The sequence below is a fragment of the Genypterus blacodes genome, unplaced genomic scaffold, assembly GCF_046128005.1.
Source record: "Genypterus blacodes isolate CSIRO-AG114 ecotype Tasmania unplaced genomic scaffold, CSIRO-AGI_Gbla_v1 ptg000299l_1, whole genome shotgun sequence".
NCBI classification, from domain to species: Eukaryota; Metazoa; Chordata; class Actinopteri; order Ophidiiformes; family Ophidiidae; genus Genypterus; species Genypterus blacodes.
The window spans coordinates 179,399-195,000 of record NW_027467090.1 but is presented as its reverse complement, the minus strand read 5'-3'; the positions used below and the strand labels follow the sequence as shown (position 1 = coordinate 195,000).

At 46.9% G+C, this 15,602-nt stretch overlaps 1 protein-coding gene across 1 annotated transcript in view; it reads left to right on the top strand.

Annotated features, from left to right (window-relative positions):
- fmn2a (formin 2a) overlaps nt 1-15,602 on the top strand; it is a 31,956-nt gene that overhangs the window by 12,210 nt on the left and 4,144 nt on the right. The window contains exons 6-13 of the mRNA XM_076137188.1: nt 1,017-1,104; nt 4,985-5,046; nt 8,466-8,554; nt 8,653-8,782; nt 8,902-9,048; nt 9,795-9,854; nt 10,529-10,649; nt 12,627-12,719. Coding sequence (XP_075993303.1) covers nt 1,017-1,104; nt 4,985-5,046; nt 8,466-8,554; nt 8,653-8,782; nt 8,902-9,048; nt 9,795-9,854; nt 10,529-10,649; nt 12,627-12,719 — 790 coding nt within the window. The remainder of the gene's footprint in view (nt 1-1,016; nt 1,105-4,984; nt 5,047-8,465; nt 8,555-8,652; nt 8,783-8,901; nt 9,049-9,794; nt 9,855-10,528; nt 10,650-12,626; nt 12,720-15,602) is intronic.

Here is a 15,602-nt window from a genome sequence, read left to right as displayed (position 1 = left end):
AGACACATTTGTGGGAGCCATTGTGCGTGGACGGGGCCGTCCCACGCCGCTGCGGCGGAGCTGGGAAAGCAGAGACAGTTGGCCTGGTGATATAACTTCCTGTGTGTTTGAGGGGTCTGTGGTCTGTGTGATCTGGTTTAGATGGAAGCGTTCTGTCTGGATCACAGTAGGCTACGGGTTTCCTCTGCCGTCCCGTCACCACTTTACTACCCGGCGCACACTTCTGCTTACTCAGGCGAGCTGTGGTCCATAATGCTGCCTCTCATGCATAATAACACTGACTTCATATTCAACTCTTGGCTCTTTGTCAAAGGGGGAAGCTGTTATTATTCAGCTTACTTTTGTTAATACTGCACTTCCGGGCCGCAGTGGTAACAACTGACCCGAGGACGCTGGAGCTTTTGACTGCAGCGACTCCCTACGTCCTTGTCCCCGGCTCAATGGAGCCTTCAGCAGCGTGTGAGAGGAGATGATGTGCTGCTTCTTATTATTACCCCTCATTTTTGGGGAGCCTGTGTGGTGAAGATCATCAGAGTGGCAATAGAAATGTAACCAGGGAGACAAACCCAGAGGTGCTGACAGGACCGGAACGCTTCATTTCACATCGATCAACGACTTTTAAGGTGGACAGGATGGCTTCCTTTAGAGTAGCAATGCTTTTACCTTTACAATCAAACAAGTAGCATGTATTTAAGTATCCAAAGTAAACGTGCTTATAGTAAGAGGAGCAGTTTGTGTTCATTTAAATGTGATCAACCTGAGCTGTAGCTGCACACATCAGATACGTTTATCTGAGAAAACCAATATTATCCTCTCCTCCATATTTGGCCTCCTTGTTATCAGACTGATTGTGTGTGTGAGGAGTCTAAAGTTTTCCATCTATAGGAGAAAGGCCAGTGGGGTTCCAGTTTGTGTTTGTGTATCATGGAATATGAATATCTCTCTTTTCTCTGTAACCATGACAATTGCATCCCTTTTTCCCATCCTCTCTCTCTCTCTCTCTCTCTCTCTTTTAGGTGGTGAAGCTTCTGAGCAACAAGCGCTCCCAGGCTGTTGGTATTCTGATGTCCAGCATCCATCTCGACATGAAGGACATCCAGAACGGTGAGCCGGCGTAGTTTCTGCTCATCTGTACACACTGAACATCTGACACACACACACACAGTAGATTTTGTGTCCCTGTGTGTGTGTGTGTGCGCGTGTGTGTGTGTGCAGTAGCTCTGAGCCTGAGCGTGAAAATGCTCCGACTCGGAGGCGTTTCAATTTATTTTGCAGCATGGTCTAATTCCAACTCGACACACACACACACACACACACACACACACACACACACACACACACACACACACACACACACACACTTCTTCTGCCAGCAACGCCGGAGGGAGTTTGCTCTGCAGTTTGGTCGAGTTCTTTATGTTGGCGTTGCAAAAATATGGACGCCTCAGCTGATATGACGTCATTATGATGTTTGGAGAGATGTGACAGTCTGAGGGAGGTTAGATCAGGTGAGGGGGGGGGGGGCGCGGGCTCAACCACTGCTAAACAACAATCTTGCTTTGTCTGCACTCACAGACCCTCGGGTGCCTGTGGAACTACAATCACAATCACTCAACCAAAGCCATTGCAGCGGATTTCCAAACCTAAATAAATGTTTGATAACCAGTCCACTCCTTTACCTGCCAGGATCTGAACTTATCGATCAACCCTTATGAGACCTGTGTTTGATAAGGTATTGATAATGGTAAACACTGTGGATTCTTACGTTCTCTAACCCACACACAGAAAGACACACAACCTCTACTACCTCTACCATGACATCATTCCCGGGCAAACAAACAGAGTATCTGAAGCGTCTCTTGTTTCGTTTCATTTTGCGTCGTCTCTCCCACCGTCTCACACGGACGTCACGTTTCCCCGCAGCTCTCCGTCTTTCCCTGATGTGTTGTTGCTGCTTGTCTAAACGGCTTTGCGGAGGTGAAGTCATTGGGCAGACGTTGATGGGAACGGGCCGTCTTCCTGTTTGACTTACCCTCTCCAGTCTTAATCCCTCACCCTCGTGTCTAAACACCGTCCTCCTGTCCCCGTCCTCCTCCGGCACAACCCGGCGCCGCCGAAAATTACAGCGTCAAATCTACCGCGCCGCATAAATGCACGTGGCAGCTGTGTAGGTTACGACGCGTTCCAAAGTATCTTGGACTGGATTTCTACTTTCTCTGTTTTCTGGAACTGCTGCATCCATCTGGGGTCAGACTGGGAGAGACGGTGGGAGGGCAAGCGAGGGCCACACTCATCAGCGCTGTCATCCGTCTCCTGTGTTAGGACAGTTTTCACCATAGTGCATAATTAGCACTGATTGGGAGCTTCAGTATATCATGCAGAGTTAAGATGGGGAGATAGATCAGCGGCTGCTCGCTCCTCCACAAACCAAAGAGACGTCTGCTCCTCTGCTCCTCACCAAACCGTCCGCCGCACACCTACGTGTTGATTTTCATTTACTCTGTTCCATGTTGTCAACAAGATAATGTGTGTTTTAGATTTGCGATGATATCTCTTCCCTTTCACTGGAGTGATCTCATGATGCCTCGTGAAGTTGAAAGGTTTAGGCTGATTACAGAATGTTTACAAAAGAGGATTCATTCTTCATCAACCTGTAATTCCCCTTTTCATCACTGTGAATCATTGTTTTATTTCCGCCTGATTCCGTGCTGAACACAATGCGTCGCGTTGGCCCCCCGGTAACTTGGACGTCTCCCCGACTTGAGCATCTAAAGAAAGAAGGAAAACAAGCTCTGACTCATTCCTTTGCATCATGTCTGTTTTTATGACTGCTGAATTACTCAGTGAGAAGCCAACACTTTTATTTTCCTCACAGCTGTTGTTGTTTGTTCTCTAGACTTGGCCGACGCTCGGCGTGTTTCATAGTTTTCATGCACTCGGTGCGGTGTCTGCTTCCTGTGAGGCTTTCGGAGCGCCAGTCACAATATTAGATGGCGGTCGCAGGCGCCACGCTGGGGTTGAATGCGGTAGCAGGGGCAGACCCCGGCAGATGGATCTGGCTTTTGGTCCTAAGAGGTCTGTGTCAGAGCAATGATACGGCTTTCTCCCATGTCTTTTAACCCTTCTCCCATCAAACCAGCCAGACAGACTTTGGTTTGGGGAGTAATGAGAACCAAATGGTTGCCAGTGCCGAGCGCAGGAAACCGAAAACGGGAGAGTCGGAGAGAAAGAAATAAGTTATTTCTGTGGTGGCTTTGGAGGAGGAGAGAGTGTGAAAGGGTGAGAGAGTCACAGCAACAACAGAAACCTGAGGAGGGAAGAAAAGAAACACACTCAATGTGCTGTAATCTATGGATACGTTTGAGTATCGAGTAAAGACAACTTCCTCTGGTGTAGTGTCAAACAGTCTAAGATCATAAACCAGGATTAAAGAATGTTTAGCCTGTTATCTTTGTAGAAGCAACGGAACAAACTTTAAGGTGACTGAACCTGATTAAAACAGGACTGCTGATTTTTTTTTTTTTGGGTGCTTGTGAAAATCTGCAGAGTCTGTAAACAATTAACGGTGCTTTGAAAACAGCATCCTGCCCGTTTTACATGTTTACAGCCTGCGTGAGAATGACTCAATCAAAAATGGATCGTGTTGCATTCGAATCACGCAAATGTGCAGGAGTTTTCTTCAGGCTGCAGCACCGTTTGCTTGCTTGTAGCACAGAGATCTGACCAGAGTCTCATGTTTCAAGATGCTGTCACTCATTTGTGTCAGAAACTCTTTGAAGTAATCTGACCAAACTAACAGATTATATTATTATGAAGACGTTCAGGATTCAGTAACAGAGACATTTAGTGAAGATTTACTAAAGGATTCCTAAGATTCATTTTATTTTCTCATAATAGATTTAACAAATTACCCAATGTCTACTAATCTAATGTCATGGTACTTGAACGCCTCATTGTCAACAATAATGTTGCATCAGAAACATCTAGAAGCTCTCTTCAATTCTTCTTTTTACAGCGTGAGAACCTTAAAGACTGAAATCTGACGTCAGAAAACAGGAGACTAGCCTGACTGAACGTCTTCCCGGCCTTTAATCGCCTCGACTCTTCCACCGTCATCTTTCTGACAGTGACTTACGTTCAATGTCTATTAGTGAAAAGCGTCTATAAATCCAGTGTGGTTCCACGTCTGAGCACAAAGACATGACACAGAGTGAACATTGTGCCCTGGATCCATTCCTCCGTGTTCCTTTATCCCTTCTGACATTCTCTCCCCCCTGAACCCTCAGCAGCAAATCAGCAGATCAAAACAATGTGAGTAATTTGGACACCCACAGCACGCCGGGATACATATATAGGTGTGGAGTGCTTCGCCGGGTGATTGTGCATACAGCAACACCTCAGCCTCAACACCACAGACCCCCAGGCTCTGTTTGTCTTTAAACATTTACTTTCAAAGGATTAATGCTGGCGGGCGCCAGGTCCTCGCGCCGAGACAAAAAGGCGACACCAGGAATTCAAACACAGAAGTTCAAACACAGATCTTTGTACCTTTGACAGATTTCTAAGACCTCTTGTATTTATGTTTTAGTTTGTGGCCTCTCGCATGCGATCGTGATGAGAGCTGATAACTCTGTAACTCGCAGCATACGTTAGGCTACGTGACACGTTATGCGAGCCACGCAGGGAGGATTGGGTCCTGGTTTCGTGCCACCTTTGGGGGGAAACAAGTGGAGACTCTCTGCCCGAGTCTGTGAAAGCCGGTCCAGCCAGAGAAAGATGTTATAATCTAAATCTTATGAGAGCGGCGGCACAAAGCAATTACAGCTGACGGCTCTGGTTTGCGTCCCTTTGTTGTGGCGCAGTGATGTTCGTCTTCGCGACTTTTATAGTATTTCTTCATGGTAGCAACCGAATGTCACCACGCGCTTTGGTGTAACTTTCAACACTAACCATGTCGTCCTCTCCTGCCTTCTGCCTTCCACAGCCGTGCTAAATATGGACAACGCCATTGTCGATCTGGAGACTCTGCAAGCCCTTTATGAAAACGTGAGTATGCCCACATGCTTAATAAAGGAACTATGCATTTATGTTTACAGTTATACTCTGTAAAGTTACTAGCCTGAGGTTCATTTGTGGCTCTTCTGGACAGCTCAGAATCCTGTAAATAGACCCTGTTGAGCAACAAACTGAGTATAATTATATTAAGTAACAACACTGACAGGGCTGGGAAACTTTTTTTTCTCCTTGGCAGTTTGCAGCCTTGAGTTATTTCTGAGCTGTTTGCTTGTCACAATTAGATTGATTTGGGGTGAAACCATATTTCATGAATAACAGGCAATCATCTGACTCTGGATTGAAACCTTAAACGCATCAACAAGCCATGATATCAACAAAATGGCACAAAGAACAAAAAAACAATCATTCAACAGTATTGTTATATTTGGCACCCTGCTGAGAATAAACCACAAAAATCCCCATCCATCAAATCAAATACCTTAGTGTGATCAACCAAAGCTGAACGTTTGTGTACAGCTGAGGTGGGAAAATACCCTGTTGTTAATTAAACACAATTATGATGTGTTTATAAAAAGACTGCATGTTGGAGTGTCAGTCACTTTGGAGACGCCACCGCACTGTGAACATGCCTTGATTATGCCGGGTTCATATTCTATATTCCACTTGAAAGGCTGAGCTAAAGGAAGTGTGCGTTAGATACCAAAACAAACAGGCCGACCACAGAGCGTCCTGGTATGCGTGCTGTTTGGCGACACAGTCGGTCCTGTGTAGGTCTGGTCTGCGGGCCTGGAACGGGACCAGCGCTCGTACATAGTAAACATGTTTTCTTCACACTGGATGGGATTGACTCCACTTCTCTAATACCCCTGTGAGGAGAGATGAGAGCTGAGAAAGCCCAGTGTTTGTGTCACAGCTCCTCTCCAAAGATCTGCTGCGGTTTCTAACAGACTATGGATATTATGTTAACGCTAGCCTGAGCTGTGCCAAGTGAAATGACCGCATTGTGCTGTATAATATTAGCATGAAATGAATTACAGAGCTGTCATCGCCACCTCACTGTATGACTCCATTTTGTCTCTGATGGTCTCCATGTATACAGTAAATACATATTCATCAACCTTCACTGATAGGAAATCTCCCCCGCCTGCTTTAAATGCTTCAAGAGCCATACAGAGTTACATCAATAAATAATGGAACATGAAAACAGCCCTGTTTTCCCCGTTTCCACTGTGATACAGTTTGGAGATGCTGTGAAATTCCTGTGAATTGCTTTTTGGCATAACTACACAGGAGAGGCCTGGACCTTTTGGCTGCCAGAGGCAGATTAATAATGTTGATCATGGGAATGAGACTGAGGCTCGAGACAAGCTGCAGTTATGAACCAATGTGTCATAACTGAGGATCAAAAGGCTTCTAACCTCTCTGCTCACCCCAAGACTTCAAGCTCTCACTCCCTCTCTCTCTCTCTCTCTCTCTCTCTCTCTCTCTCTCTCTCTCTCCCTTTCTCTCTCTCCCTCTCCCTCATAGCCTTAGGCTCTGTTATTGAGTCGAGGAGCCAAATTGTTTCTCTTTTGTATTGCGAGACTCCATCCTGTCTGTGGGTCTCCAGCCCCTTAAACCACAGTTGGCAGCACAGTCAGCCTGTCTTGAGGAATGCGAGGGGCTCCTAATGGTTACACCCTCACTCACTGTGCTAGAAGCTAGATCACTGTTCTCCCTCTCCCACTCCCCCTATCTTTCTCTCACACACACACACACACACACACACACAAACACAAACATGTAGCCTCACACAAATGTACACAGACTCAAACACACACACATGTGCAGGAAGAGACAGAGTCCTGCAGTCTATGAGCTGTGGATTATGGCCGCTCCTGTCCTTTGAACAATACTCCACAGCCATTAAAGGGGTCACGGTGATAGTGGGATACCAGCACCCCCCCTTTAGTATCGTAAGCCATAATCTGGGTCCAGACTGCTTGTCTGAAGTTCAGACGCCTTTCAGCTGACAGTAGCCAAATGTCACGGGGGTCAGTCAGAGCCCTGGTGAGATAGCCCCGCCCTCAGAAATGACACCCTACCATTGGTCCAGTCATACTTCAGGTCTTGTGACACATGCTAGTGCCAGGGCCGTGTCAGAATGTTTAATAAGCGGGACTAATTGTATCATTTGTCAACGGCGGGCCGTTCTTTTGGCGGCACAACGCGAAAGGAATCAAATAAATGTTGTTCCTGTGTAGATTGAGTGACACAAATAGTGATTAAGCCTTGGCTGGCAGCGTTTAGCGCCGGGCTAGAAACCTGGCTAATGAATACCACTTGGCCTACTGCTGGAATTCTGGCATCCCAAATATCATCCTACTCTCTTTTACATTTGATATTCCACATGGGACTGTATTTCTCATGCTAACAACCACTGCAACATGCCCTAGCAATTCAGAGATCACACGCTAATGCCTACTTGTCCCCAATTACACCAAACACTGCTGGGCCCTACTGCTGCCCTTTGAAAAGGGATCTGCTTCGCGTTAAATATATTTACACTTGAAAACATCTCTGGAGAAAGCGAAGGAGAGCTTGCCCTCATCGACAGAAGGCAGCGGTGTGTAGAATACTAATCGGTCCCTCCGTGCGTTTGATGCTGGCGTTTGATGTTTTCCAAGGAGCCGTGCCGAGGCCAAACCCCAGGGAGGGAGAGAGGGAGAGAGGGCGAGGGGGAGACAGGCTGCTTAGACGTCGGGGTCTACGCACTCTGGAGGGAAGCCGGACAGTTTACATTCTCGTCTAGCGGATGGGTTTATTGTTTTGCCAATTTGCTTCATGCTCGTTGACATCTATTGTCTTTGTCTCTTGTGTAACTAAGAGGGGGCATTTCTGGGCCCGGGCCTTTCTTTAGTCAAACCACCTTGTGTAAAGCTGTGGTCCAGAGTCTGAGGACGGGATAATAGTCAGGAATGTAGCCTGGCTAAAGCGTGACTCCTTAGTGTCTATGGAACTTATCTAGGCGGCAAAGCTACTGTACAGAACAGATTGAGGATTATTTGATGCTAGTTGTATGCCGGGGCGGGATGGTGACACAGTGGGTTGGTCTACAAGAAGGTCCTAGGTTGGAATCTGGTTAGGACATGCAGGTTAGAGCTCATTGATACCCATAGTTCATCTCTACAGCTAGCTTGGCAACCTATCTCTGGCCCAGGGAATTCCAGAATAGGCACCATCATGGTCTAACGTTGCATGTTACGTTCATGTCTTTTTTCAGATGTCATTCTTTCGTCATTTTATATATCTGATTGGAATATAGTAATAAAATCCATACAGGTTCATTCAAAGGCTTGCAGACCTGCTAAGTGAGTGCTAAGTATCTCCAGAAAGCTGGAGTTTGCTAGTTTGTGACCTGAAAATCTCTTTAAGCTCTAAATCTAGGCCCTGTTTTTTTCACCTGACAGAGAGCTCAACATGATGAGATGGATAAGATTGAGAAGCATATAAAATCATCCAAAGACGAGGGTGCCAAACCCCTGGACAAGCCTGAACAGTGAGACACAAACCTACCTTTCAGAAAAAGGTTTCATTAAAAATCCTAAAATAAACAGATGTCTTCTGATCCGTCCTGTCATCTTGTCCCTTCCTCAGGTTTCTATTCCAGTTATCCCAAATCCCCAACTTCTCTCAACGGGTGTTCTGCATCCTGTTTAAGTCAACATTCCAAGAATGTATCTCTTCCATCCTTCGCAAAGTGGAAATCCTACAGAGGGTTTGTAAGGTGAGTCTACTCTCCTGCTGCATTCACTGCTCCATGACCTGCAGGAGACGTTTAACCTTCGTCTCTTTGCCTCTCTCTCACTCTATGTGTGTGTGTGTGTGTGTGTGTGTGTGAGCTAGTCCATCCGCAGTGGTGAGTGTGTATTGCAGGTGCTGGGCCTGGTGCTTGCTTTTGGCAACTTCATGAACGGAGGCAATCGGTCTAGAGGGCAGGCTGACGGCTTCACCTTGGACATTCTGCCAAAGCTGAAGGACGTTAAGAGCAGTGTGAGTGGTCTGTTACTGGAGTGAAAACAAACATCACCGCTCACACACACACACACACACACACACACACACACACACACTCATGAGCAGTCACAGCAGCAAGTCTGTGTACAATTCCTCAGACGACAAAGTAAACTGAAATATAAGCAGTAACATATTTCTAAGTGTCAATCTGTCAAAAATAAGAAAAGGAGTCCAAGGTGTTCTCTCCTCTTCTGCCCTCCAGTCCCTGAACCCACTCTGTAGCAGATAATACTAAGTGATGTAGTTAACCGATCACTCTTCTCGCTGTCTGAAGTCTATTTTACAAACGTCCATCTATGGAGGAATCCAGAATCCAGAGTCCAGGAGTTCACAGCTTAGACACACAAACACCTTTTGCGTTGTAGATTTAGAACAGAGGCCAACCTGTTTACTGCTCTCATTCAATATCACACTGGGGCCTGCCGTGCCCTTGGCGCTGCCATATAAGGGCACGCTGGTTTGTGTTTTTGTGGCGGTGGAGTGAGTAAGGTATCCATAAAGTACATCAAACTTTCCACCGCCCCTGAGTTATGTCAGCCGGCCCTGCTGCAGTTGTTTTGTTGTGTTATTCTTCCAATGTCATGATTTATCCCCGACTTCTAAGAACGCTGTCTGTCTAACTTGTTTGGCCTCCACAAATTAAAACGTCCTGCTCCAAAATGATTAGATTAATAAATAAAGGGCTTTTGGTTTATTTATTTAGATCTTTGTCTTTCTTTCAGGATAACTCCAAGAGTCTTTTGTCCTACATGGTTGCTTACTATCTAAGGCACTTTGATGAGGTATGTTTCACTTCCTGTTTATTCGAATCGCTTCTTCTGTTTTACTCTGATTTGCTTAGAAATCCTTCCAGAGCTCTCTTTTCATCTCCTCCCTTGCCAGAGGATACCATGGCTTATCCTTTATCAAATTATTTATTTTCCCTCTGCTCATTTTTGCTAGAAACAAATCTCTGTCCTTCGCTGGCTCTCTCCTCTCCGTCTCTCTAATTCTCTGTATGTCCTTCACTCTCCATCTTGCTCTCGCTCCGCTTTGGTCTGGGTTCATTCAAACCTGCAGTCTGGTCGTTGGCACAGCATCCAAAGGAGCGCTAGTGTAAATAATTAAGTTCGCCAGATGAGATGAACTCAGTAGAGTGCAGCTTGCCAAAGTCAACCTGCATGACATGGCTCCAGCCCTGCTAATGGCCTTGTAGTAACACTGATGGACAGGTTGTGTGTACTTTCTATACTGTAGCGTTATCTGCTTTCAGTTTGATCTAACCTATGGATGTTTGGACTGCTGATAAGCTTATGAAGACAAAGATTTCACTCTTACCTGGTGTGTGTGTGTGTGTGTGTGTGTGTGTGTGTGTGCAGGAGAGCCCCCTCCCATTTGAACAAGATGTGGGTCTGGGTGTGTGTGTGTGTGCACATATGTGTTTGTCTGCATAAATATGTGCCTTGTGCTGTACCAGGATGCTGGCAGAGAGACCTGCGTCTATCCTCTGCCTGAGCCCCAGGACCTTTTCCAGGCCTCTCAGATGAAGTTTGAGGACTTCCAAAGAGATCTCCGTAAGCTGAGGAAAGACCTCAACGGTATGGGCGCCAACCTCCATTCCACAAATGTTTTTCTTCACATTGAGCACATCCAAAATCTTAAAACTCCATATTTACAACAAGCTTACCAGGTAGTAAACTTGAATTGAGGCTGGTTATGGCAGGTGTCATATCATGTTTACAATACCTTCCTGTGGAGATTTATGGAGCCATAAATAATGTATTAATCCACCCACATATCTTCTACCAGAATGGAAAATAATTTCCTAAACCTGCCCAGCTATGGTCATGTTTGGATCGTAGGAGCAGGTCAACAGAGAGATAGCATCTGTTTGTCGTACAGACGACCTAAGCAGAAGCAGATGTGAGTTGTCAGGAGTGAGACTCCTGTTAGACCCGGCGTGCCTTTACTGTCCTCATGAAGCAGAGATTCAAATAAAGAGGGGTAAAGATATATACCTACACATATATACGCTGTGCAACGCTTCATCAGCTGTTCTCTTCAAACTGAAAGGTCTGGCTGAACCCTGCAGCCTGGTGACAGAGGGACTCGGCACTCAGAGGCTCCTAAACATGACTTATAGATGCATCTGTTTGGCTTTATGACTCTAGTTAACATGTTCATTCATTTCCTCTCAGCTGATGAACTAATGCTGTGTTTGATCTCTTTTCTGACTTGTACATTTATCTTATGTTATGTACCAACAGCTGCTTGAGTCAGTGCTAAAAACTTTGTCGCACATTGTCAACAAGTGACTTCAGAAGGAAAAACAGTTTCATAAGCCAAAGAGTTTTCCTTGTCAGTGATGTCATCTCCCCGCAGCAGCAGCATTATTGCATCCTGCTTGTCAATAAAAGGAAAGCAACCATAAAAATGATAATATCAGCTGAAAGTTGTGCTGAAATTCTGTGTGAGACCGTACAGTTGTTGCTCCGCGTTCCGCAACAATAAAGAACTCTGGCAATTTGATCATCGTCAGCGAGGCCGAGCTGATTGGATGAGTAAAAAAAAGTGTGTGTACACCATGAACGAGGCTTTAGGGAAATACTCTTTCATTACTCTGCCTCCAGTCACTCAGCACCTAGAGCACTTTCCAAGGACCCAAGATCCTACAGGTGTGTGTACGTGTGTGTGTGTGTGCGTGTGTGTGTGTGTGTGTGTGTGTGTGTGTGCGTGCGTGCTCGCCTGCACCTCCACTGCCTATTCCCAAAACCTTGTCTGTTCTCCATCACATTTTATGTATCTGCACTGCAAAACCAATCAGGTGTGCGATCCGTGTTGTCTCGCCAAATATTGTTTTTCCTCCACCGCAATCAATCTTTTGGCTGCTCATTATTTGCAATCCATAAAGGACAGAGTGGCTCGCGGGGGAGACGGCCTCCAGCGGCGGTGGCACATGCTGGCCCTACATAAATGCATCATCACATGCTATACCTGCAGACCTCTTCATTACCTCGCCCGGGCCCGAGCCTGAGCGCTCTAGCAGACGCAGGCTTCGATGACAGCTCCCAGAGGGGGGTTCCGATAGGTAGGCGGCGCAGAAATGTGCTTGGCTGGGCCGAAGGACATCAGCAGAGGAGCGAGCTCTTACTCTGTACGCTCAGCCGAGGCACCATATGGTCTATGAATTACCATTCTGCCCAGCGTTGACCTCCCCGTTCCCTTAAGCCTCTCATCGTGGCCCCGAGACCTCTGCAGGCCTCCGGCCCGGTCTGCGGATCCATCACGGTTACAGATGGAGCGTGACTCTGACATTCCCCAGGGATCAGAGCACGAGCCCTCAGAGCTCCTCGGGGTGTCATCTGGGTCATTACGGCTCATTATGTCCTCGCCGGCACTTATTCAGCAAACATTCAGCAGGGATTTAAACAAGTGGGCCCCAGCCAGGATGAAGTGCACTTACCGTTGCTTTCTCAATAAAAACTCCAATCCTGGATAAGCCATTATTGCTCTGTAAGGCTGATTCTTTTCCCTTTCCCTCCCCTCACTCTTCTGATGATGCCTTGTTCTTCCAGCGTGCTCAGCTGAGACGGAGAAAGTATGCAAGCTATCCTCTGAAGAGAACCTGCAACCCTTTAAGGACAACATGGACGGGTTTCTGAGCCAAGGTGAGCCCATTTTCCAAATCATCGCGACCCGGTGATTTACGAGATGTTCAGCGGTCTCATCAACCAAGCAAAGAGGTTCAGCTTGTTCAGATGGGCTGGTTTGCTCGTCTGCGTCTATTAGCCAGAAACAAGTAATTAAAAATCAATACTTGATGGCTGCTGATGTGGATGAGGAGTGTGTGCTGAAACACACTTGGCGTGTCTGAGCCCTGAATTCCTCCGTGGTGTGAGAGCGCTCGGAGCAGCTCATCACTCAGGATGATGGAAGTCTTTCAAAGACGGCAGGTACTTTTCCAAATCTGCTCCACGCTGCGTTTCTGGTTGATCTACAGGAGTTCACTGGGTGTCGTTTCCATAGGGACCTGTGTTTATCCAGGGGTGTGCTGGATAACTCGCAGATATTGTTTCAAGTTTGTCCGTCTGCTTTGACGGATCGCGGCCGCGTGGTAGCCGGGCCTTTTATCTTAATCTGGACCTCCTTATGAAACAAATGACTTTCTGCTTTGCCTCCAAGGAAGATGGCCGAAGGTGAACCCATCGTGCCGCCCGTTAATTTGCCTGCTGAGAGGGCAGAGGAGACAAATAAACCCAACTTTAAGTGCCTGATCCTCTTCTCTCAGTACTTTAGTTTGAGTGGCTTTTCTCACAAATCCTCTGTGGATGTTTGTCCTTATTCCTGCTCTTTGTGAAGTATTTCACATCCTTTCATATTTCTTTGCTTAGTTTGCTGAGGTTCCATTTTTACAACCTGACTTCCAGACAGAGACGTCGGAAACACATCTTTATGTATTTACATGTTCTGATGTTTCACTCGGGGCCTCTGCATGCAACACCACTGTGCACACTGAGTGAAAACAGACATTACCACTCAGGGATGCTGTAGGTGATTGAAGCTTGAATGAGAAACAAAGTGATTGCAGGTTAATAGTGTCTCTGCTGGTTGTGTTCCTGTGCGTAGAGAGGACCGTGGTTAAGTGGGCGTCGGCCTGTAGATACTATGGCGTGTGAAATCATCTGCAAACCTATCCGTGTTTATCTGTCATGTATGTCCACATGTCACACAGCCCTGCTTTCATCCTCACAATCTGACATCTACAACAACATTGGAATACTGCGACTCCACTTCAAAGGTGTAAAGCTTAGTTTGTTATGCTTGTTTCAACCCCACGAGTCAAACGTGGCTCTTCCCTGCCCGGCTGGCTCTGACCCCGGCTGCGTTCGGCTCACTGTGACCAATCGTTCTGAAGCACCTCGCTCCCACTGCTTTTGTATTCAAATGAGAGTGTAATATAAAGCACATGTCCCTCTGCGGTAATGCTCACTGTCCATTTTAAAGGAAGTCTGCAGATGAAAGCCTCTCTCCCGTTTCCAGTCTCCCCCTCTGTCTCTCTGTCTCTCTCTCTCTCTCTCTCTCTGTCTCTCTCCGTCTCCACTTGGACTGAAATATTGGAGAACCTCGCTTTGATGCAAATGACGAGGTTTTTCCCAGCGAGGGCGTCGTGGTGCGGCGGTCATGTGACTCCAGCCGGCTCCAGACAGGATTCTTGGGGTGCCTCAACTGTGGTGGCCAAATGGAACAACAGCCAAAATGTCTTATTTTTGTTATTTCTGTCATTTCTAAAAAAGCCGGGGGTTAAACTGTTTCTGGCTCCACAGTTTAAACCGCTTTTGTTTATTTTCTGACCATGAAACTAACCACAGAATAACAGTGGGAGCGGACTTGTTGGAGCTGCGCTGTTTGGTCTAGCTTGATTTTCCTCGCTTGCTTCACAAATTCTCATGCATGCGAGGCTTTGATGGAGCCTCTGTGACTGGCTGGAGCGCGGCGGCCATGTGATAATCTGTTTCTGATGGACGTATAGATTAGTGAGAGTGAAGCCCGACCGGCCCGCACGTTTCTGCCGCCGCCGCCCAAATCAGATTACTGCACAGACGTTTGGATGTTTATCATATCGCTCCATGTGGAATCCCGGCTTCACCTTCTCTCTGCATCGCTTCAGTCCGCTGAGACAGGAAGCAATCATGCTGAGCTATTATCTGCTCCAGAGTCAAGATGATGGAAATGTTTTGTCAGAAAGTGTCAGAATTCATCCGCTTGTGTTCATATTTAAGATCTGCAGATGTAGAATTTGCATCGCTCATCATGACAGCTTTCATTTCATCTGATCTTTCATTTACGTGTCACAGTATAAAACTCTCCAGTCGCATCTTTGCCTGAGGCGTAAAGTGGCGTCCTGACACGGCGTCGCACTGCCACCCGGCCGCTACGGGGAAACCCCTTTCACTGATTTGTCCTGATTTATTGATGAGCCATCAGCAGAGAGACGGATCTGTGTGTAGCTCTGTGGCGTGGTAAAGAACAGCGCCGGTCCCTGGGGTTAGGGTTCAGATCTTTAGATGTGGTTCTGGCTTCAATTAGACGTAGCAACCAGATATTCCCAGGATGCAGAGCAGCAGGCAGACTCCAGCCAGGAAAGATTCTCCGTCCGTATCTACTGTCCTGTCCGTCCTGATGGAGGCTACAGAGAGGCTGTAGGTCATTCCTGATCCTCTGACAGTTTAAGGCAGCGGCGGCGGCGGCGGCATGATTGAGCTTGAGGTTAGGGAGGGGCAGCGTGGGAGCTGTCGTGTAGCTGTTTGACAGTCACACAGCAGCGCAGCCATCAGTGAAGAAGACGCAGATCAGACGGCGTCACGTTGCTCACCGGGCCGCTTTGATATCTTTGAGAAAAGAGTTAAAATTCAGCTCATAGTTTAGCAGAGATTTGTTGCGGAGCGGCCCGGGGCCTTTGGCAGATTGAGGCTGTCACATCTCACTGCTGCTCCCTCATATCATAACTCATAACAGAGTCAAAACGTTCCTGATGACCCACAGAGATAAGT